Raw genomic sequence first — 23,982 nt, 5'->3', positions numbered from 1 at the left:
TTTTTTGGGTCTGGTCCTGGGGCCTGAACTCTGGGCCTGCGCGCTGTCCCTCAGCTCTTCAGCTCAAGGCTAGCGCTCTACCACTTGAGCCACAGCGCCACTTCCAGCTTTTTTCTTTTTGCTTATGTGGTGCTGAGGAATCGAACCCAGGGCCTCATGTGTGCAAGGCAAGCGCTCTACCACTGAGCCACCTTCCCAGCCCATCTTGAGCAGTCTTGAGTCTGAGTCACAGACAAGATAGGTCTCAAAAAGAGGTTCTGCCACAAGGCAGATGTGTTGCTATAAACAGCCAAAGTACTGGAGGAGATTCTAACATTTAATATAGCAATTGCAGTTATAAATGCAAATTAATCATCATAGAAAGTAGATCAATGGAACCCGGCACTGGTGGCTTAGGCCTGTAATCCTACTCAGGAGGCTCAGATCTAAGGACTGTGGTTCAAAGCCAGCATAGGCAGAAAAATCCGTGAAACTTTTATCTCCAATAAACTACTCAGGAAAAGCTGTGGCTCAAGTGGTAAAGCACTAACCTTGAGCACAAAGAGGCTCAGGGACAGCACCCAGGCTGAGTTCAAGACTGGCCAAAAGCCGGGCACCAGTGGTTCACGCCTATACTTCTAACTACTCAGGAGGCTGAGATCTGAGGATTGCCATTCAAAGCCAGCCCAGGCAGAAAAGTCCGTGAGACTCTTATCTCCAATAAACCACTAGAAAACCGGAAGTGGCCCTGTGGCTCAAGCAGTAGAGCACTCTTTTTGAGCTGAAGAGCACAGGGATAGCGCCCAAGCTCAGAGTTCAAGCCCCACAACCAAAAAAAAAAAAAAAAAAAAAAGACTGGCCAAGAAACAAAAAATAGCACAGTGCTTGCCTAGCATGCATGAAGCCCTGGATTTGATTCCTCAGTACCACATAAACAGAAACAGCCAGAAGTGGTGTTGTGTGACTCAAGTGGTAGAGTGCTAGCCTTGAGCACAGAATGGCTCAAGGACAGTGCCCAGGCCCTGAGTTCAAGCTCCAGGACTGGCAAAAAAAAAAAAAAAAAGTAGATCAATAGTCTATTCTCCAGAGAGATAGAACAATAACAGATCTGTGTTCAGGAATTGCTTTATATGATTATAGAGGTCAAGAAGTACCACAATCCAAGTTGGAACATTAAAGTCAATTGTATAATTCAGTCTGAATAAAACTAAAAAACCCCATGGCATGAATTCCAAACTAAGTCTGAAAGCCCAAGAACCAGAAGCACTGATGTTCCAGAGAATGGGTGTTCCACCTCAAGCAAATTTATCCTTCAAGACTTGTACTGTCAATCCCCTCATGGATTAGGGGGTGCCTGTGAATATTGTCTGCCAATGGAAATAAATGCTAGTTTCTAGAAACATTCTCAGACACATTAGCTGTTTTACCAGGCATCTCTTAGGCTCAATCAAGTTGACATATAAAATGCCAATTAATTGCATGTTTATACCATCCCTGGTAATAGACATGGATAGATTATACACACACATTTTGAGGTTAAGAATGATTATTGATGATGTGGTGGTTTCATGAGTATCAACTCATAAAATCATATTATGTTCAGTAATAAGTACAGTATTTAAGGTGTTATCATCTAGCCTAAAATAAATAACCTACACAGAAAATAATGGCTTGAATCAGGTGGTAGTGGCTCAGGCCTATAATCCTAGTTACTAAGGAAGCTCAGATCTAAGGATTGTGGTTCAAAGCCAGCCCAGGCAGGAAAGTCCATGAGACTCTTATTTCCAATTAACCACCAGGAAATTGCAAGTGATGCTGTGGATCAAAGTGGTGATATGCTAGTAGCCTTGAGTGAAAAAGCTCAGAGACAGCACCCAGGCATTGAGTTTAAACCTTACAACTGACAAAAATAAAACAATGCTGTAGAATCATCTTGAATCATCTGCATATTTCTGGAATATCTGTGAAGCTGGGCACAGGAGATTCATGTCTGTAATTATAGCTATTTAAGAGGCAGATATTTGAGGATCGAGGTTTGAAGCCAGCCCAGGCAGGAAACTCTGACTCTTATCTCCAATAAATTACTCAAAAAAGCCAGAAGTGGCACTGAGTCTCAAGTGGTAACAATGCTTGCCGTCAGCAAAAAATCCTCGCCCTTAGTTCAAGCCCCAGGACTGGCAAAAAAATTAAAAAAAAAAAAAAAAAAAAAGTCAAAACTGTGCAGTGATCAGTAACAGGTTATCACCCAGTAAAAGTTGAGTTTTAACTTTTTTTTGGCCGGTTGTATGGTTTATAATCTGGGCCTGGGCGCTGTCCCTGCACTCTTCAGCTCAAGGAGAGCACTCTACTGCTTGAGCCACAGCACCATTTCTAGTTTTCTAGTGGTTTATTGAAGATAAGTCTCATGGAGTTTCCTGCCTGGGCTGGCTTTGAACTGTGATCCTCATCTCAACCTCCTGAGTAGCTAGGATTACAGGCATGAGCCACCTGCGCCGGGCAGTTTTAACCTTTTTTAAGGTCATGGAACTTAGAATGACACTGCCTCTCACACTGTCTCCCATCTGCAAACCTTGCAATAAACTGCATCCCACAAAGAAAGCCAAACAATTTTGTACATCCAAAGAAGTTTTGCCAGTCCTAGGGGCTTGAATTCAGGGCCTGGGCACTATCCCTGAGCTTCTTTTGCTCAAGGCATGCACTCTTACCACTTGAGCCACAGTGCCACTTCTGGCCTTTTCTGGTTATGTGACACTGAGGAATCAAACCCAGGGCTTCATGCATTCTCAGCCCTGTTCATCAAATTCTTGTTCATAGTGTGTCTTGAGTAGGAGACACATTTCCAAGGCTATTTCATTCAATACAGGAAGACTACATTTAAGTGACTTTGCATGTGTGGGACTTCAGTCTGTTAACACACAAAAAAATCTTTGGATTAGCTTCATTCTAGGAAAGACTCAAGTTTGGTTCACTTTTGTACTTAGAACCCTTCTTTCTGGAACACAGATAAAGATGGTAATATGCAACTAAGGCCACCTGGCTTCTAATTTTTTTTTTTTTAATCCATTGTGGGGCTTGAACCCAGAGCCTGGGTGCTATCTCTGAGCTTTCTGCTCAAGGCTATCACTCTACCACTTTGAACCACAGCGTCACTCCTAATTTTCTAGTGGTTAACTGGAGATAAGAGTCTCATGGACTTTCCTGCTGGGGCTTGGATCTCAGCCTCGTGGGTAGCTAGGCTTACAGGTGTGAGCCACCAGCACCAAGCTAGGTTTTTTTTTTTATTTGTGGATCATGGGGCCTGAACTCTGGGCCTGGGCACTGTCTCTCAGCTCCTCAACTCACAGTGAGCGCTCTACCATTTGAGCCACAGTACCACTTCCAGCCTTTTCTGCTTATATGGTGCTGAGGAATCAAAACCAGGGCCTCATGCATGCAAGGAAAGCACTTTATCACTGAGCCACCTTCCCAGCCCTAGGTTTAATTAAAGCTAGTTTTTATAGTAACCATAAACTCAGACCAAAAAAAAAAAAAATCACGAATAGATTAGTTTATTTCAGCAGTAAATTTGAAACTCTTGCCTTAGCTAGCAAGGGTACTACATAATTTTATCAGGAATAGATAATTTCCTACACTGTCAATATATAAAAGTTCCTTTGCACTTTCTTGAACACTGATCAACAAGCAGATTCAGTCCATATTGCTTTGATCTATCTACTGGGTTAGCCCAAGCTTCTTCTTCAGAGACTCTGGCATCTCAGGAGGAGGAGGGCGAGGGAGCCTGAAGTAGACCTTCACAGAGTCATAGATGAACCATTGTAGTGCAGTCAGAGTACCAATCATGATGATACGGGCGAAGAGTCCCTTCCACACACCTGATTCAGATAAAAATATGAATGAAATAAATGCAATACACTCAAGTATTCTTTCTTTAGAGAGAAAAAGTCATCTCACCTTTAAAGCCAAGTCTCTGGAGGACCTGAGTAGCACTGCTACCCTTCTCTTTATTCAGCACAGACACCACAGAATCAGCAGGGTGAGAGACAATTGCACAGAAGACTCCAGCTGAAAAAGTCAAGATTAATGATTCCAGGTGGCTAAAATATTCACATCGTGGTCAACAACCCTTTTCATGTATCTTTTTTTTTTTTGGTCTGGTCATGAGGCCTGAACTCTGGGCTTGGGTGCTGTCTCTCAGCTCTTCAACTCAAGGCTAGTGTTCTACCACTTAAGCCACAGCACCACTTCTGGCTTTTTTCTTTTTGCGTATGTGGTACTGAGGAATCAAACCCAGGGCCTCAGGCATGCAAGGCAAGCGCTCTACCACCTTCCCAGCCCCCTTTACATTTTACATGTATCTTAATCAACTTTAGTTTTAAGTCAGAGATCCCACAATCCCAGCTACACAGGAAGACCGCTTGAGCCTAGGAATTTGAGGTCAGCCTGGGCAAGAGAAAAAAAACTATCTCAAAGGAAAAAAATATAGAGGCAAGACTATAGGCAAGACACAGAATACCCTGTGTAAAATTAGGCAGTTTTAGTCAGTATTAAAATTTGGCCATAGCCAGACACTGATGGCTCACAACTACAATCCCAGCTATTAAAGAGGCCAAGATCAATGACAGTGTTTGGAAGGCATAAAGTCCCTGATACTTTTATCTCCAATTAACCACCATGGCACCGAGGCTCAGAAGTGGTAGAGAACTCACCTTGAGCAAAACAGCTCAGGGACAGCACCCAGACCCTGAGTTCAAGCCCAGGACCGAAGACTTTACAACTTAATTACAAAGCAATCATGAATCCAGGTCCTATGTTATGGGAAATTGTATCTCACCAGTAGAAGCCAATGTAAATATTTGTCCCAAATTCTCAAATTCTAGACAAGTGCGTCTAAACAATTCTTACCTATGTAACCTGCCACAAATGTTACAACCAGCTGTTCGGCTTTTGTACATTCACTTCGGGGCTTAGGAACCACAAACTTGTACAATGCTTCAACAGTACGTTCAAAGCAGGCAAATTTCATCATGGTGTATGGTATCTGTCTCATCCACAGAGGAGCAACTCCCTTGTAGAACCTAGGACATCAGATGACTTGATTACACAGTTGCAGCTATTAAACTAGCAAAGACCTATCATTAATGGAAATGTCCGCACACAAGTCGAGTCCTGAGAGTAGAGGATGACAGCATAGCTGCATGTCATTTCTATCAGAACGTTAGACTAACATGCAGGTATATTCATCTCACATGCCAATGACTCAAGCACCTTTGACTGTACAACCAAAAAGTTGCTGGATGTTTCTTTGACTGGAACTACAAGAAACAGAAGTTCACAAGTAGAACTCAGATCAAGATTCATCCACAAAGGTGGATCTAAGGAAGCATGTTGTGGCCTGGCTACATCCACACCCCCCCCTTTTTTTTTTGCCAGTACTGAGGCTTGAACTCAGGGCCTGGGCACTGTTCCTGAGCTTTTTTTGCTCAAGGCTAGCACTCTACCACTTGAGCCACAGTGCCACTTCTGGCTTTTTCTGTGTATGTGGTACTGACGAATTAAACCCAGGGCTTCATATATGCTAGCTAGGCAAGCACTCTACTACTAAGCCACATTCCCAGCCCTACATGCAAATTCTGAACTGTGAACAGATTTGTTTCTAATAAGTCCTCCTTTAAAATCAACTAACAAAGCCGGGCGCTGGTGGCTCACGCCTGTAATCCTAGCTACTCAGGAGGCTGAGATCTGAGGATCGCGGTTCAAAGCCAGCCCGGGCAAGACAGACCGTGAGACTCTTATCTCCAATAAACCACCAGAAAACCGGAAGTGGTGCTGTAGCTCAAGTGGTAGAGCGCTTGCCTTGAGCTGAAGAGCTGAGGGACAACGCCCAGGCCCAGAGTTCAAGCCCCACGACCGACAAAAAAAAAAAAAAAAAAAAAAAAAAAAAAATCAACTAACAAAGGTTTAGACCAAATATCAAGTCTTTGCAAAATGACAAATACTTTACTAAGAAATAGAAGTTCCTTAGGAGATTATCTTCAAGAAAAGGTTTACTTACGCCTTTATGCCTTCTTCTTTATACATTTTTGGAGCTGCATCCCTCAAAGTGTTGGCATAACCTGGTTGGGTTTGAATTCGAACCTTAGCAGCTTCCATAGGAGCCAGAGCAATGTCAGCAAAGAATTCAGCACTGGCAGAAGAAGCCAAATAGAGTGATGTTCGCCAGAGATAGGTGTTCTCCTAAAAAGCAAAGTAAATCACTTCCAATTGTCTGTTTCCAGTTTAACTTTGACAATTCCATATAACAACTACAATTCAAACACATTTTTTTAATCTGCCTCAGTCTTCTAACTGCTGAGATTAAGTGTACAGCACCACACTGGTTTATGTTTCATATCATACAATCAATGTATAACTGATGTGTCTCTCTTACGCTCCTAGGTCATTGAAACTATTATCTCCAATTAATTACCAGAAAACCAGATGTGGCATTGTGGCTCAAAGTGATAGAGCATGGGCCTTGAGCACAAAACCTCAGGGACAGTGCCCAGGCCAAGTTCAAACCCCATGACCCACCAAAAAAACCACCAAAACCTTTTAGCACTTTAAATCACATACCTCACCAAGCATGTTGCTATACAAGACTTTGAAGACTTCATAAAAGCCAAACTTGCACAGCCCTTGCATAGAGTAGCCAATGAAAGTTGGAGCCCATCCTTTAGCCAAACCACGAACACCATCCTCTTTAAGTGTGACTGAGAATCCATTAAATATGCCCTTGTACTTCTGTGGGTCCACCTTTATTTGAAAGAAGGAAAAGAATTAATAAAATGCAAAGATCTAACCCCTCCTACATATCTGATTTCATTTTTTCCTTTTGTTCCTACAACAGATTTCAGTCACTATACAAAGGTAAATACAAATGATAGTATCAGCTTGGTATCTATGATTATTTTAAAATGGAAACATTTTGTTCCTCAAGGTCTGGCTTTGAGTCAAAGAATCTAGAAAAGGTAGATGAAATGGTAAAACCCAAGAAAAAATGCAAAATAAAATTGACTCATAACTCTCAATACTTAAAAAAAAAATAAAACCTAGTTTTAAAACTACTGTCTAAATAGAGAAGCTTGGATTCTTGGTATATGAATCCATTTAGGAAATTTTATAACTTTATAAGGTATATAAAAGCAAGAAGTTGTCTTTTGATTTAAGCTAAAATTGCTTTGAGAGACGGGTAAGTTTTAGAAAAGATATAATTCATATTAATGAAGGGGCTTATCTATTTCTGTCAGTACTAAAAGGGCTGGTATACATACATCACCTTCCTCTCTCTTTCTCCTAATATTTCACCTTCCCTTCTCTTTTAGGTAAGAAGACTTTTAATCCTGTTTGGGACAAATAAATTTTCAATGTTTGATTATTCTTCAATAATCCTAATTAAAAGATATTCAAATAAGAAAACTCTTACGTAAATATTATACAAGAGGCCATGCCTATAGTATTTTCATACAAGGACACTAAAAGCATTTTAACAAATCTACATGTAGGGCTGGGAATGTGACTGAGTAGTAGAATGCTTGCTTAGCATGCATGAAACAGGAAAAGCTGGAAGTGTCGCTGTGGCTCAAGTAGTAAGAGTGCTAGCTTTGAGCAAAAAAGAGCTCAGGACAGTGCCCAGGCACCGTGTTCACGCCCCAGGACTGACCAAAAAAATTTACATGCATTCTTTGCCTTGGTCTTATCAATATATAGGAACATAATGTGACTTGACATAGCCCACAAGACTGATTACACCCATGATCACATGTGAACTGCTTATTAAATGACTTTCTGGGCTTTGTAAAGAACTAGTAGGCATTCAAGGAGAAACTTTGTCCAGGACCGAACACCAGTAGCCAAAAGCCATTTTCAACCAGAGTCTGAGAGCAAATATCATTTTCTAAGAGACATTTCTAGCTGGGCACAGGTGGCTCACACCTGTAATCTTAGTTACTCAGGATGTGGAGATCTGAGAATCACAGTTCAAAAGCCAGCTCGGACAGGAAAGCCCATGAGACTCTTATCTCCAATTAACCACCAGAAAACCAGAAGTGGCACTGTGGGTCAAGTGGTAGAGGCTTGCCTTGAGCTGAAGAGCTGAGGGACAGTGCCCAGGCCCAGAGTTCAAGCCCTATGACCGACCAAAAAAAAAAAAAAAGAGACATTTCTTAAATTTAAAACATTAGCCAAAGCACCAGTGGCTCATACCTATAATACTAGCAGGAAAGTCCTTGATTCTTTGTTTTTTTTTTGGTGTGGGGAGGGTTAGAGGGTACTTGAACTCAGTTCTGGGACTGTCCCTGAGCTTTTTTTGCTCAAGGCTAGCACTTCTGACCTTTATTGTTTATGTGGTACTGAGGAATGGAATCCAGGGTATATGCATGCTAGGCAAACACTCCAATCACTAAGCCACATTCCTAGCCTCTTCTTGAGACTCATATCCTATCAACTAATCCAAAAAAACTGGAATTGGAGCTGTGGTTCAAATAGTAGAATGCTAGCCTAGGCCCTGAGTTCAAGCCCCAGAGCCAGCACCAAAAAATAAAGACCACAAGTTAAAGAAATTATAGTCTAGTTTCCTAATGAAGTTTCTAGCAGTCTTCAATTTCATTTATGAAACTCATTAAGATTTAGAATTAAATCACATGAAAAATATGTTCAACATTGCCATAGAATACAAACCTGCATACGGCATTTCACTAAATCCAGGGGAACCACAGCAGTGTGTGTCAGCCCACAACTTAAGACCCCACCAAAGCCACAAAGTGCATAAAACTTCATGGAGCCATATTCACAACTGTACTCTGTAATAAGACAAAGACACACCATGCATTTTAGTTCAAAACTCATGTTACTGGTCATCAACTTACCTCTTGGATAGTTAGGTTTCCACACAGCTTGTTAGTAGATGTCTACATCTTATAACAGCCATGCTTCGACAATATACTTTAATCCAGCATGCAAAACAAACCTGCATTCTGCATTTAACCAGATCTAGAGGAACCAATGCTGTATGAGTGGTGCCACAGCTAATAATTCCTCCAAGTCCACAAAGGATAAAGAATCTGCCAGATCCATATTCACAGCTATACTGCTCTGTTTGATTGAAAGAAAGAAAGCAAGTAAGTATTTCTTCAGAGATGATAAAGGCATGGGAATGAAGAAAATTCCCTGTGAAATGGCACTACCCCAGCTGAGCCATCTACAGATAAGTAGAAAGATGATTTCCCCTCTATTAATTTGCTGTGAAAATCAGATCATTTAAAATTAGGATTCTATGTTTGTGGGATGGCTCTTATTTTGTGATGTAATAACTTCTTCAATTAAAACAAAAAACAGCTGACAGAAACATGCTTCAGAATACAAATCAGATTCAGAAGAGCATTCTACATGTAAAAACCTTGCCAAGTTCAAGTTTGCTCCTACTAACCCAATACTATCGCCACTTGAGAACTTTTGTAACATAAACCTAGATATGCACAATTCCTGCAAATTTACATTCAATAACTTCAGTGTTACGCTTTAACTTTAGTTAAGAGAATGATAATGTGAGGACTTTTAAATCCACACTAAGGCGTAACACAGCACAAGAATGGAAAAAGACAAAAACCCACCAAACTTTTAGCTTTTCCATTTTACAGGCACAATGTAGGCTAACATTCTCCCAACTGCCAGTTTCAGGTTTCTCTGAATGTATGCACCACTGGGATTTAAAACATAAAACAAAGCTGAATTAAGCCCAAACGATGTCCCATCAATTATGTCCTTTCTAGAATTTCTCTGGGCCACAAGTAGACACAAGAGATCTCGGTTATCTCAGACGACTTAGTGGAATTTATGTTACTAACATGAGCTAATATAAAACTTGCTAACTATGAGTCAGGGAAGTTATTTGTAAGGGGGGAAAAAATTACCCTGATAAATCGAAGGGCATGGAACTGTGGGTGACCAATGTCTAAAAAGATTACCCAGTAGTACCGACAGCCCAGCAAGGCTCTTGGCGCTGGAGACAGTAAGCTAGTTACGGCCTCTCAGCCTGCCTCCATTCCCTCGGGGACGTGGAGGTCACCGGGTGACGCCAGGCCCAGGCCTTTCCACGCCCTTGAGGGGAGGTCCACCGATCGGACACCGGCTCGGGACCCAGGGGGTTGACCGCCGGCCATCAACAGGAGCCGGCTGCGGGTGCGGCAGGCGGGCGCGTCCTTCCCCGTCCTCCAGGCCTCCGAGGCCGAGCGGGCACCTCGGGACTGGACGATGGCGTGGAGGGCAGGGCGGGCACCACAGGAGCTGGTGGCTGGTGACCGGGGCCGGGTCAGGGTCTGATCTCACCTTCCACCGCGGCGGCCGCCAGGCTGCGGGAACGTCTGGGCGGGCCCGGGGGCCCCGCCGGGCTGCTGCGCGGGCCATCGGACACCAGCTGCAGGTGCGGCGCGTGGAAGGGGTTCGCCCGCGCCAAGTGCGCCACGGACGAGAACATCTTCCTAGGGGAGGGGAGGGGAGAGCACGGTTAAGGGCAGAGGCACCGGCGCCGCGAGCCCCGATAGCGGCCTTCTTTTTCCCGCCTCCGCGCGCCCTTGAGGAGGTCACGGCGCTTTCCCGAGGGAGCTCCGCACCCGACCGGGCCTACAGCCAAAGCTTGCGGTCCCACAGGGGCTCCGCTGCCCACACCCACGGCGCGGAAGGCCGGGCCACACTCACTCCCTAAGATGGCGAACACCCAACCGCTCCCTCGGAAAGGCTGCGGCTCACAGAGGCCGAATGTCCTCCGGGCCCTCAGATCCGTGCCCTTCGCGCGTCGTCAGCGTGACGCGCGCTCCGAGCGTCACTGCGGCACGCACCGGCTATTGGTGGAGAGGAACGCGGAGGCCCGTGGCGTCATCGCGTCCTCCTAGCAACCCCGTCCCCGCCCCCTGCCCGCCTCAACTCTTCCGGTCCAGCTAGTGCGCAGGAGGGTTCGTACTGCGCAGGCGCGCATTCCCAGCCGGATTCTTCTTCTTCTTTTTGGAAGTGGTGTGGCATTTGTGATCTCGCCCCGTTTCCCCCGTTCCTTTCACCTTCACGAGTCTCTCTGGGGCATCCGTTCTTGACGTTTAAGTGGTTCTCCACACACAGCAGTCACTTTAACTGAAACAACAGACGAGCAACACTTGGTCTTAGGACAAGAGTTCTGCCATGATAGTACCTTTCTTAAAAGTCCACCTGATGACACTAAGTGAGCTGTCCACCAGACTTAAGGAAAATAACAGGAAGTTTACAGCAAGAGCTCTTAAAATCTACAGCACACACACACACACACACACACACACACAAACACACACACACACAGCTTTCTGACTCATCACGACAGTCTACATAGTACATTAAAACGTTCAGTAAATGGCTGGGAGACGGTGGCTGGGGCCTGTAATACTAGCTACTCAGGAGGTTGAGATCTGAGGATCGCAGTTGGAAGCCAGCCCTGGCAGAAAAGGTCCGTAAGACTCTTAGCTGCTGTTATAAAGTACCGCGTAAGTCAGAAGTAGAGCTGGGGTTCAAATGGTAGCGTCCTAGCCCTGAGCAAAAAAAAAAAAAAAACACGCGGGGCAGCGCCTGGGCCCTGAATTCAAGCCACAGGACTGGCACACAAGAACAAAAAGCAGTCAGTAAATACTTAACACCGGTGGGCACAGAAATGCTCTACAGTGAAAGTGAATGACAGCAGTGTGTGTGTGTGTGTGTAAGACAGACAGACAGACAGAGAGACAGAGATTTAGGAAATCTCTTCTAAAGAGGGCTAGTTTAGTTGGAAAGAGTTTAGTAGGGACTCAAACCTATTTTTTTTTTTTGGGTCCGGTCATGGGGCCTGAACTCTGGGCCTGAGCGCTGTCCCTCAGCTCTTCAGCTCAAGGCTAGCGCTCTACCACTTGAGCCACAGCGCCACTTCCGGCTTTTTTCTTTTTGCTTATGTGGTGCTGAGGAATCGAACCCAGGGCCTCATGCATGCAAGGCCAGCGCTCTACCACTGAGCCACCTTCCCAGCCCGGGACTCAAACCTATTTTATAATTTTTTTTTTCTCTGCCAGTCCTTGGGCTTGAACTCAAGGCCTGAGCATTGTCCCTGAGCTTCTTTTGTTCAAGGCTATTGTTCTACCACTCAGCCACAGTCCCACATCTGGCTGCTTGTTTTTTGTCTTTATTTTGGGGGGTGGGCGTCGAGGGAGGTAGTTTATTGGACAAAATAGTTTCATGGACTTTTTACTTTCCTGCCTGGGCTGGCTTTGAACTATAATCCTCAGGTCTTGGCCTCCTGAGTACCTAGATTATAGGTATTAGTCACTGCCCCCCCAGCTCTGATTATAATTTTTGCTTTTTGACGTTTTTCCAGCTCTTCTTTAAGTGATTTGATGCAATTTGTTTTCCCTGCTAGAGCAACTGATGCCCTTCACCTTAGTGCTACAAGTGCACCTGGTCATGACTCAGGATTTGATGGAGGAAGTTTACAGGGAGCTGGAAGAGCTGATTACCCAGCTCCTACCCTGTGTCAAAAAGGTGACCTTCATAGTGTAAAAGCTTCAGCCTGACTTCTGCTTTCCCAGTGCTACACACGTGACTCTTGTACTTAACCCCAACTCAGAACCACGCAGAAAAAGAACTTCTGGGGAATGTAGTTCCAGTACAGGTACACTTGAACAATAGGAAAGCACTACAGACCATCTTTTCATCCTTTGTCAACTGGGACTCAACACACACCTCTTTAAATCATACTAATTTCCAAATAAAGACAACAGTAAAAATCATGTATCTAACACAAAGCAGCTATTCCTTCTACAATTGTAAATATACTTTCACAAAAAAAGGATACAAATCCTTTCATCTATTTTTGGATGATGTCCATTCTAGCTGAATCACAGTCCTTTTATAGACCATAACACAGGCACCAGGGGCTCACACCTATAATCCTAGCTACTCAGGAGGTTAAGATCTGAGGATCGCTGTTCAAAGGCAGCCCAGGCAAGAAAGTCCACGAGACTTTTATCTCCAATTAGCCACCAGAAGTGGTGGTGTGGCTCAAGTGGCGAGCTGAAGGACAGCGCCCAGGCCCAGAGTTCAAGCCCCACAACCAAGCAAAAATAAATAAATTATATATATATATATATATATATATATATATATAGAGAGAGAGAGAGAGAGAGAGAGAGAGAGAGAGAGAGAGAGAAGAGCAAATACTAGTAACACATCATATGTCCAATGGTAAAAGAATAAGAAAAAAAGTTGATGAATATATGCAAAAATGTATTCATATTGAGGAAGTATTGTGTCACTTTCTTATGAGTAGGAGGAGCTAGATAGCAACTTTATCTTCTGAAAGGGTCAAGTCAGTAGGACTCATACCACACAGAGAGGTGACCAAAGTCCCTAGGGACTTTGGAAAGTTGATTAGCTTTGAAATGAGATGAAGTAAGAGGGCTAGTTCTACTCGGTGAAAATATACTGTTTCTGAAGGTACTTAAAGCTTGTATGGAGAAACAAAGCATTCACTGCGGGATATCTGGTCCTGAGGAACAAGCTGATTTTTCTAAATCCATCAATTCAAATTTTCTGGACCTGTGTGTATGTATACAGGCATTCGTGTGTGGCATGCAGATACTCAGGCCTCTCACTTGAATTTTTCCCCCCTCAAGGCTGGTGCTCTACCACTAGAGTCATACTTCTGGCTTTTTGCAGATTAATTGGAGATTAAGGTCTTTCAGACTTTCCCTCCTAAAATGGCCCAGCCCCTCTTGTACCAATATTGAGGCTTGAAATTAGGGCTTGGTTGACTGGGAAGGTGGCTCAGTGGTAGAGCGCTTGCCTTGCATGCCTGAGGCCCTGGGTTTGATTCCTCAGCACCACATAAGCAAAAAGAAAAAAGCCAGAAGTGGCGCTGTGGCTCAAGTGGTAGAGCGCTAGCCTTGAGCTGAAGAGCTGAGGGACAGCGCCTAGGCCCAGAGTTCAGGCCCCACGACTGGACCCAAAAAGAAAAAAGAAAAAAAAAGAAATAAATCAGGGCTTGGGTGCCATCCCTTAGATTTTTTTGCTTAGGGCTGATGTTCTACCATTTGAACCAAAGCTCCATTTCTAGCTTTGTTGGCAGTTAATTGGAGATTAGAGTTTCACAGACTTTCCTGTCTGGGCTGGCTTCAAACCTTCAATCCTCAGATCTCAGCTTCCTAAGTAGCGAGGATTACTGGTGTGAGCCACTGGCGCTAGGCCCTAAGCAATTTTTTTTTTTTTTTTGTCGGTTGTGGGGCTTGAACTCTGGGCCTGGGCGAGCGCTCTACCACTTGAGCTACAGTGCCACTTCCGGTTTTCTGGTGGTTTATTGGAGATAGGAGTCTCACGGTCTCTCCTGCCCGGGCTGGCTTTGAACCGCGATTCTCAGATCTCAGCCTCCTGAGTAGCTAGGATTACAGGCGTGAGCCACCAGCGCCCGGCTGCCCTAAGCAATTTTGCTCAAGGCTCTACCACTTTGAGCCACGGCTTCACTTTTGGTTTTTGAGTAGTTAATTGGAGATAAGAGTCTCATAGTGACTTTTCTGCTGGGAATAGCTTTGAACTGTCATCCTCAGATCTCAGCCTCCTGATTAGCTAGAATTACAGGTGTGAGCCACCAGGACACAGTGATTGTTTGTACTTTTCATGTTTTAGTCCTGGAACTAGTTACTTCTCCATGTGACCTTGGTAATGCTTTTCAGAGGAATAGTATTTAGAAACTAAAACCTAAGCACCCCTTAACCTTGTAAGGCAGTCCACTTGATTGAATATAACTTGCTTTAGTCATTCTGAACCAACAGATTTAAAATAGGGCTCACTTGCTCAGGCTGAGCAGGCATTGAACTCTACATTCTGTAAGATGATAGTGATGGGACTCTGTAATCTCAAAATGTGTAAGCCCACTCCCCAAATGCCCAGGTGAAAAGCACCTGAGTTCCTTGAAACAGGCCAAAACTGGCTGAGACTGGGACTTGCTCAAAACCATAGGTTCCCAGATCCAGGCCTGTGTAATCAACTTCAGGCCAAGACAATAAACTTAAAAAGTGCATACCATCCAGGCACCTTCAACACTATTTCCATCTGGGACTCACCTTAAGTCCCTCCATCCCTAACCCATTACACCTCCTGTCTCCTGACTTTCCTCAGGTCATCCTGGTGTTCCTCTTTAAAGTTTATCTAGTTTGTTGAGGTCGATGTCTTTGTCAGCCTTTGTTTTTCTCACCTTTCAAGCCCTTCCTCTTCTGTAACTGGGAGATTCTACCAGGGCCAGTTTTACTTCTCAATGGATTTTGGCATCTGTAGTGCAAGCCACATATAGAAAGCATTCTATAAATACTTTCTGAATGATCTCATGCTATTAAGCACACCTTTGAGAAATCTACTTGAGATACAGGCTCAGCTCAAAGTTCAAGGGTCACCACAGAGAAGTTCCAGTCTCTTTCATTTCTTATAGTTACTTATCACAGTACAGACACAGAGCATAAAATAAATTTATTTCTCCACCCTTTCTATTTTACTGTTTACCTTTCTGTTTTATTGAGTTAAAATAGGACTAGTAGAAGCAACAACTTAGCCTGTAAAAGTTTTTAGTGTCTCCTTTTTCAAGGGGCCTTGTGTTTTAGATTTTCTAAATGGTTAGGAAATTGTGTGTGTGTGTGTGTGTGTGTGTGTGTGTGTGTGTGTGTGTGTGTGTGTGGTGATAGTGTTGGAACTGGGAACTTTTTGAGTTTCTTTTTTTTTTTTTTTTTTTAATTTTTTTATGTTTGGGTCCAGTCGTGGGGCCTGAACTCTGGGCCTGGGCGCTGTCCCTCAGCTCTTCAGCTCAAGGCTAGTACTCTACCACTTGAGACACAGCGCCACTTCTGGCTTTTTTCTTATGAGGTGCTGAGGAATCGAACCCAGGGCCTCAGGCATGTAAGGCAAGCACTCTACCACTGAGCCACCTTCCCAGCCCTTTTTTGAGTTTCTTAAACAAGTCTTCTTACCAGTTAAGCCATTCTGCCAACCCAAGAAATGATTTAAATAAATGTGCTGCTTTTACTGAGGTATTGACTGTAATGATTTCTATAAAGCCTAAGGTGCTAACTAAAAATGCATAGTTCAGTATGATATGGTGAAGGAAGTCAAGATGGAATATAATATTTGACCTGGATTGTGTAAAATGGATAATGAATGATTTTAAGATATAAATGTAAGTGTGCTGTGGATAAGACTTCCCTGGTAACTAGCTATTTTAGCTAGTAACTGTAATTGTAACTCCATAACCCTGTAACTCTGTAACTCTGCTTCTGCTGTTTTCTGAGCAATGCCAGCCCTAACCCAGCTGAACCATCACCACCCTTTGTTCTATTCCCCTGCTTCCTGCCAGCAGAACCTTGGCAGGAAATTTAAACTTACTCACCTTAAGTTTAAATTGGCTAAAACCAACACCCAACCTTCCCCTTTCCCCACCCTATCCCAAAATGCTTAAAAGCCTATGTGGGCTGGCAGTCCAGGGCTGTTTCCTGGGATCCTGCCTCCAGGTGTGGTCCTGGCATGTCAGCACTTTTTGCTCAATAAAATCTTTTACATTTTCACTGCGGACTGAGTGGTCTCACTGCACCTCCCCACTACAAGTAGAGCATCTGAGGTATATTTTCTCTGGGGAAAAAACCAGGATTAAAGTTATCCTATCAGGGAGAAAGAAGAAAGAAAAGAAGCCACATTAGTTATTTGAACAAAATATTTCATATGGCAATTGTTTAAGCAAACACTAGAGATCAGAAAAGGCTCAAGGACAAGGTTACCCAGACAACCACAGACAGCAGAAGCACAGACAAGAGTCTAGGCTGGGGAAAGGAGGTCTTACAATTCAACAACAAGCAGAAGAGCCTTGTAGAAGTAGATCTAGACCTCCTCTGAACATGGTCTTACTGGTTGGTGCTGCTTCTCTGAGGGGACTCAGGGAGAGACTGAGTCTGGAAAAAGAAAAAGCTGGAGACGGAAAGCAACCACTAGTATCAGAGCAAAGGGGAGGATGGGGGGAGGGAGATGCAAAGAACTGGAAAAAGCAGCCAAGTTCCATCTTCCTCATCTGCTTCTTCTTTGGACCCTCTGATGGTTGGAATTTCATGTAGGCTTTGCATCATCACCACCCTACAATAGGGGTGTGGAGAATGACTTTGGAGTTGGAACAGGGTGATTTGGGCTAAGAGTGTGGCTCAAGTGGTAGAGTGACTGCCTAGCAAGCACAAGGCCCTGAGTTCAAATTCCAGTAACACATGTGTGTGTTCATGCACACCCACAAAGACAATAACTTAATGACCAGCACAGCATTCAAGAGAAGCCCTGGTTCAAAACAATTTGCTATATTGGCACATTTAGGCCTGAATACAATGCTGCAGCCAGACCACCTGAATGCCAGAATCCATAGGAAGGATTTTGTGCATAAATTCAATTCTTTGTGTTTGCTTTGTTAAAGTCATCTTATGGCAAGATTTATATGATATTTTCAGAGTAAATAATAAAATACCAAAAATAATAATATCTGTTATCTGTGCATTAATACATGCATAGATAGAACTTTGCCTTATTTTAGACAAATTAAAGACTATTAAAGACCACAATTACAAATTGAACACAAAACTAGAATTCTGATCTTCGACTGGATTGAACTTGGGTCTTACATTTGTTCAATGAGCGCTCTATCATTTGGGCCTAACCACCTGCCCCCAGCAGGTTAGAAAAACAAGCTGGGTGCTGGTGGCTCACACCTGCAATCCTAGCTACTCAGGAGGCTGAGATCAGAGGATCACAGTTCCAAACCAGCCCAGACAGAAAAGTCTGTGAATCTTTCATCTCCAATTTAGCTCACACACACACACACACACACACACACACACACACACACACAACCTAGAAGTGAACCTGTAGTTCAAGTGGTAGAGAGTGCTAGCCTTGAGCACAAAAGCTCAGAGATAGTGCCCAGTCCCTGATTCAAGCCCTACGACCAGTACCAAGAGAAAAAAGAAAAAAATGCAGAAATCTAATACACATAGAAATATACTTTAAAAAAAAGTGTTCAAAAAGAAATGTACTCATTACCTGAATTATGTAACTGTAACCCTTCTGTATACCACCTTTACAATAAAAAAACAAAAAATATGCTTTTTTTTTCTTTCTTCTTGGCATTACTAGTATTTAAACCCAGAGCTTTGCCCTTATAAACATTTTGTCACATAAGCCACACTACTAGTCCTTTTGGCTTTAGCTTTTCAGATAGGGCTTCATGCTTTGACTCTGAACAGTATCGGACTGCCATCCTCCTACCTCAGCCTCCCTTCCAAGTGGCTGAGAGCAATCATGTAACCACTACTTCCTGCCTGAGATCTTGCTTTACAAAGCACTTGATAATTAGAAGATGAAAATTAGTAAGGGAAAGATGAACTGTTACAAAGAGATAAAGAAATAAAGAGATAAAGAGATAAAGAAAAAAGGAACACGATAGCAAAAGTAAGAAAGTTAAGCAAAATGAATAAAAGTGGGGCTGGGAAGGTGGCTCAGTGGTAGAGTGCTTGCCTTGTATGCATGAGGTTTGATTCCTCAGCACCACATAAACAAAAAAAGCTGGAAGTGGCAATGTGCTAGCTTTGAGCTGAAGAGTTGAGGGACAGTGCCCAGGCCCTGAGTTCAGGCCCACAACTGACAATAAATAAATCAATAAATCAATAAATCAATAAATAAATAAAGCGGTTTTGTTCCTAATTGGGGTTCAATCTTTTTTTGTTGTTGGTCGTGGGGCTTGAATTCTGGGCTTGGGCACTGTCCTGCGCTCTTCAGTTCAAGGTGAGCACACTACCGCTTGAGCCACAATGCCACTTCTGGTTTTCTAGTGGTTTATTGGAGATAAGAGTCTCACAGACTTTCCTGCCTGGGCTGGCTTTGAACCGTGATCCTCAGATCTCAGCCTCCTGAGTAGCTAGGATTACAGGCCTGAGCCACCGGCACCCGGCAAGTTCAATCTTATGATTACAGCACATACTCAAACCTCATTAGGGAAAGGGATGGAAAAAGACAGAGGACAAGGGGCTTATTTTTTAAGACATGTGACACTCATGCATCAAAACAGCAAATCTGAATATACTTTTTTTTTTTTTTTTGCCAGTCCTGGGGTTTGAACTCAGGGTCTGGGACTGTCTCTGAGCTTCTTTTGTCCCAGGCTAGCACTCTACCTCTTGAGCCATAGTGCCACTGGCTGCTTCTGTTTATATAGTACTAAGGAATTGAACCCAGTGGTAGAGGCAAGCACTCTACCACTAAGCTACATTCCCAGCCCTGAATCACTTTGGTCCAGTTACTTCCTTTCTGGAGAATTTATTTTATACTTATCACATGTTCAAAATGATGTATGTATAAAATGATTCACTAGCATAAAATTCATTTCAGTATAAAATGATTCATAAGCACAACAGATCGAAAGGAAAATAAATATTATTAAACATGTTTAACCGACCTTGCTAATCAAATTAGAATATACAAAAAGCAAAAGTTAAGATTGCCTACTTCTTATTCATTATGCTTCTCACAGTCTACCTCTGTGGTTATTTTAGTGTAATTATGTAAACATAATCACATCTAATAATATTCCTTTTTAGGGGCTGGGAAGGTGGCTCAGTGGTAGAGCGCTTGTCTTGCATGCATGAGGCCCTGAGTTCGATTCCTCAGCACCACATAAGCAAAAAGAAAAAAGCTGGAAGTGGTGCTGTGGCTCAAGTGGTAGAGCGCTAGCCTTGAGCTGAAGAGCTGAGGGACAGCGCCCAGGCCCAGAGTTCAGGCCCCATGACTGGACCCCCCCCAAAAAAATATTCCTTTTTATTTATTTATTTCCTATTTATTTATTTATTTTTATTATTATTTTTTTTTGTCGGTCGTGGGGCTTGAACTCTGGGCCTGGGCCCTGTCCCTCAGCTCTTCAGCTCAAGGCGAGCGCTCTACCACTTGAGCTACAGCACCACTTCCGGTTTTCTGGTGGTTTATTGGAGATAGGAGGCTCATGGTCTTTCTTGCCCGGGCTGGCTTTGAACCACGATCCTCAGATCTCAGCCTCCTGAGTAGCTAGGATGACAGGCGTGAGCCACCAGCGCCCGGCTTATTTATTTTTTGAAAGTATTTTTCATTGTGAAACAGAGGGGTACAGTTACATGAGTAAGGTAATGAGTATCTTTCCTATCGAGTGTTGTTGCCTTCCTTTTTATTTTTGACAGTCTCACTTGTGAACCTCCTGCTTCCTAAATTCTGGGGTTACAAACATGCACCAGCTACCACATCTGGCTTTTAATGATCTAGCATTCACAAAGAACAAAAGTAACAGCAACTTGGCATGATTACTTTCAAATGGCACACTATTGACCAGGCTTTTACAGCAAGCAGACATATTAACAGCTAGCATTGCACAGCGACACCTAGCGTACCCTTTATGTAAAAATCCCTCAGATTCGATTTCTGGGATGATCAGGTGCCATTTTTTACATTCTCAAGGAGACAGCCTAAGTAACATGTGTTATTGATTTATTTTTCGTAACTGGGATTTGAACTCAAAGCTTTGCAATGGCTAGGCAGGGCAGGTGATCTACCACTTGAGCCACACCTCCATCCACATTGGTTTGTTTTAAAGACAATTATCACATGGTTTCATATGTGGAATCTTAAAAAAATTTTTTGTTATTATAAACAATGTACAGAGGGGTTACAGTTAGATAAGGCAAAAAGTGTATTTCTTTTTGGATAATGTCACTCCTTCCCTTTTTCTCTGTTTTTCCCTCCTTTCCCCACCCACAAGTTATATAGTTCATTTCCAACATAGTGTCCACCGAGTACCACTGCTGTATTTGTTCACTCTTTGTCCCTCTCATATGTGGAGTCTTAAAAAAAAGACATGAAAGTAACAGACCAAAAGGAGAAGGGGTGAATATGATCACAGTACAACAGATATATATATGCATATGAAAATGTCAGAAAACCTGCCAGCTGCTGGTGGCTCATACCTGTAATCTTAGCTACTCAGGAGGCTGAGATCTGAGGATCTCAGTTCAAAGCCAGCCAAAGCAGGAAAAGTCTGTGAGACTCTTATCTCCAAGAAACCACTCAGAAAACCGGAAGTGGCACTGTGGCTCAAGTGCTTGCTCAAGTGCTAGAGTGCTTGCCTTGAGCTGAAGAGCTGAGGGACAGCACCCAGGCCCAGAATTCAAGCCCCACAACCGACCAAAAAAAAAAGAAAGTCACAAAACTATTACTGGTCTAATTAACATATGTCAATAAAAGCACTATGAAGTAGTCCTAAGAGGAGGAAAGCATAGGTTCTGCTGCACAACTGAATACAGCCAACACTACCATATTATACAATTAAGATGGTAATGCAAAATACTGCATTCTTTTCAAAGGATGTTATATTCTTTTTTTTTTTTTTTTTTGGTCGGTTGTGGGGCTTGAACTCTGGGCCTGGGCACTGTCCTTCAGCTCTTCAGCTCAAGGCCAGCGCTCTACCACTTGAGCTACAGCGCCACTTCCGGTTTTCTGGTGGTTTATTGGAGATAGGAGTCTCACGGTCTCTCCTGCCCGGGCTGGCTTTGAACCGCGATCCTCAGATCTCAGCCTCCTGAGTAGCTAGGATTACAGGCATGAGCCACGAGCGCCCGGCTGTTATATTCTTTTTTAAAAAATTATTTTTTGTTGGTTATTTTTGGGGGGTTTGAACTCTGAGCCTGCTAAGTAGCTAGGATTACAGGCATGAGCCACGGGCACCTAACTAAGATGCTATATTCTTTCATGAAATATGTAAAATATTCAAATGCATTAACAATATCAAATAACCACTCATTTACCTGTAAGATTTCAATATATCTTTTTTTTTTCACGTCAGATGGGTAGTGTGCCCATGTCGTAACAAGGTTTAGAGGGATGCACATATCACGCAAGCGCGTGAGAACCCAATCATCATGCTTATGAACCAGAAAAGGATCGAGATTTCAATATATCTTGGTAACAGGAAGAAGCACTAATTGTAAGATACATTTATTATTGTTGTTGTTGTTGTTGTTTGCCACTCCTGGTGCTTGAACTCAGGGCCTGGGCAATGTCTGAGCTTCTTTTGCTCAAGGCTAGCACTCTACCACTCAAACCATAGCACCACTTCTGGCTTTTTCTGTTTATGTGGTACGGAAGAATCAAATCCAGGGCTTCCTAACAGACTATTTAGGGAAGCATTCTGCCACTAAGCCACATTCCCAGCCCCATAAGATATATTTGATCTAGAGAATATGTAACTACTTGACAAAATTTCAAAATATTCATGCATAAGGATTATGAAATCTCAATATATCATAGCTTAATAACATCTTAATAAACCTTAATTATTTTAATATCTTACCAAAAGATCACATCGTGTGTCTGTGTGTGTGTGTGTGTGTGTGTGTGTGTGTGTGTGTGTGTGTGTGTGTGTGTGTGTGTGTGTGTGTGTGTGTGTGTGTGTGTGTGTGTGTGTGTGTGTGTGTGTGTGTCCTGGGGCTTGAACTCGGCCTGGGTACTGTCCCTGAGCTTCTTCAGCTTAAGGCTAGCACTCCAACCACTTGAGCCAAAGCACAACTTCTGGCCTTTTTTGAATTGTTTATTGAAGATAAAAGTCTCACAGACTTTCCTGCCCAGACTGACTTCGAACCATGATCCTCAGCTGTGTCTCCTGAGTAGCTCAGGATAACACACATGAACCACCAGCTCCCTGCTAAAAGATAACATCTTAATGTATGTCATTAGTTAATAAGGGCTGTATGGGGGGAAGAAAAGTGGGAGAAAAATGAGGGAAGGGTAAAAATGTTCGACAAGAAATGTACTCATTACCTTACTTATGTAATTTGTACCCCTCTGTACATCACCTTTACAATAAAATAAAATAAAAGAAGGGCTATATATTGGAAATTAAAAAACTAAAGATCAGTCATTTCTTTTTTTCTTTTCTTTTTTGGTCATGGGGCTTGAACTCTGGGCCTGGGCACTGTTCCTGAGCTCTTCAGCTCAAGGTAAGCACTCTACCACTTTAGCCACAGCACCACTTCCGGCTTTTTCTGTTTATGTGATGCTGAGGAATTGAACCCAGGGCCTCATGCATACAAGGCAAGCACTCTACCATTGAGCTACCTTCCCAGCCCCTATATTTCTATGTTCTTAAAATGATATCACAATGCATAGGAACATGTTAGTCAAACTAAAAAGTACATGCCATTTAGGGTTAAAATAAAACTTTAAAGCTCTTCCCAGGGAACTATTTAGAAAGAGGAAGGGAACAATGTGAAGGGAGAAGGTACAGGGGAGCAAATATGAACATTCCCTTTATGTATGTGTGAAAATAACAGAACACCTATTGTTTTATGCAGTAACAACACATCCCATTCTAGAAACAACGCTCATGATGTGCATGTTTCCACAAGCACTCTTCTGCAAGCTGCAAGCCCTCTTCTGCACTTCTTGCACTGCTGCAAGGCTATTTTTCATCTTTCTTTCCCCTAGGGATTCTTGTCTTTGCATAAATTGTGAGCTTTCAGATTATTTGCCTGAACAGTCCTCCTAGTGTTATGTTAATTACTATTTAAAAAATGAATACCCCAAACAAAGCAAACACAAACAACAACAACCACCATAAAGTAACTTCCTCTCCCCCCACTCAAGCACGGTGGTGAGTGCTTGTAGTTGCAGCTTCTTGCCCAAGGCTCACTTCCAGATTCAGTGTGCTCCCAGTGCCTTCTCTGTAACTGAGCTTTCACCCAAGGAAAGGCCTGGATTGTGATCCTAGAGCTGACCACCTCTGGGTGAACTTCACACCTGTACCTATTGGGACTTCTTTTTCATTTGGGTGCCGGTCCTGGAACTTGTACTCAGGACCTGGGTCACCTCCCCACCCCATACCACCAGCACCTTCTTTTGCTCAAA

General features: G+C 43.1%; 1 protein-coding gene and 2 non-coding genes across 4 annotated transcripts; all 3 read right to left on the bottom strand.

Moving 5' to 3' along the window:
- Nucleotides 1–3,511: 3,511 nt before the first annotated feature.
- On the bottom strand, nucleotides 3,512–10,814 carry Slc25a3 (solute carrier family 25 member 3). 2 transcript variants are annotated; one of them, XM_069990706.1, is made up of 8 exons: nucleotides 10,711–10,814; nucleotides 10,342–10,493; nucleotides 8,984–9,108; nucleotides 6,592–6,771; nucleotides 6,032–6,213; nucleotides 4,882–5,054; nucleotides 3,931–4,041; nucleotides 3,512–3,851 (listed from the first exon to the last, which is right to left on the bottom strand). In XM_069990706.1, exons 2-8 carry the CDS (start codon nucleotides 10,487–10,489, stop codon nucleotides 3,691–3,693), a joined length of 1,080 nt encoding a protein of 359 aa, XP_069846807.1. In that variant the 5' UTR covers nucleotides 10,490–10,493; nucleotides 10,711–10,814; the 3' UTR covers nucleotides 3,512–3,690. The 2 variants fall into 2 exon arrangements, with proteins under 2 accessions (XP_069846807.1, XP_069846817.1); XM_069990716.1 differs by lacking the exon at nucleotides 8,984–9,108 and adding an exon at nucleotides 8,695–8,816.
- On the bottom strand, nucleotides 5,123–5,366 carry LOC138806385 (small nucleolar RNA SNORA53). Its single transcript, XR_011365838.1, has one exon. It is a non-coding gene; the product is annotated as a small nucleolar RNA SNORA53 (small nucleolar RNA).
- Nucleotides 10,815–21,916: 11,102 nt separating the features above from the next.
- On the bottom strand, nucleotides 21,917–22,021 carry LOC138806429 (small nucleolar RNA U13). Its single transcript, XR_011365878.1, has one exon. It is a non-coding gene; the product is annotated as a small nucleolar RNA U13 (small nucleolar RNA).
- Nucleotides 22,022–23,982: the final 1,961 nt, after the last annotated feature.

This window comes from Dipodomys merriami, unplaced genomic scaffold (assembly GCF_024711535.1).
Source record: "Dipodomys merriami isolate MVZ:Mamm:240054 unplaced genomic scaffold, mDipMer1.0.p SCAF_10, whole genome shotgun sequence".
Taxonomy (NCBI): domain Eukaryota; kingdom Metazoa; phylum Chordata; class Mammalia; order Rodentia; family Heteromyidae; genus Dipodomys; species Dipodomys merriami.
This window is presented reverse-complemented; position numbering and strand designations above follow the sequence as displayed.

Coding starts and splice junctions, on each gene's coding strand:
- Slc25a3 (XM_069990706.1), bottom strand. CDS start 10,489: ATGTTCTCGTCCGTGGCGCACTTGGCGCGGGCGAACCCCTTCCACGCG. Junction 6,772..8,983: donor TGGTTAAATGCAGAATGCAG/GTTTGTTTTGCA, acceptor TTTCAAATAAAG/GTGGACCCACAGAAGTACAA. Junction 3,852..3,930: donor CCAGAGACTTGGCTTTAAAG/GTGAGATGACTT, acceptor TATCTGAATCAG/GTGTGTGGAAGGGACTCTTC.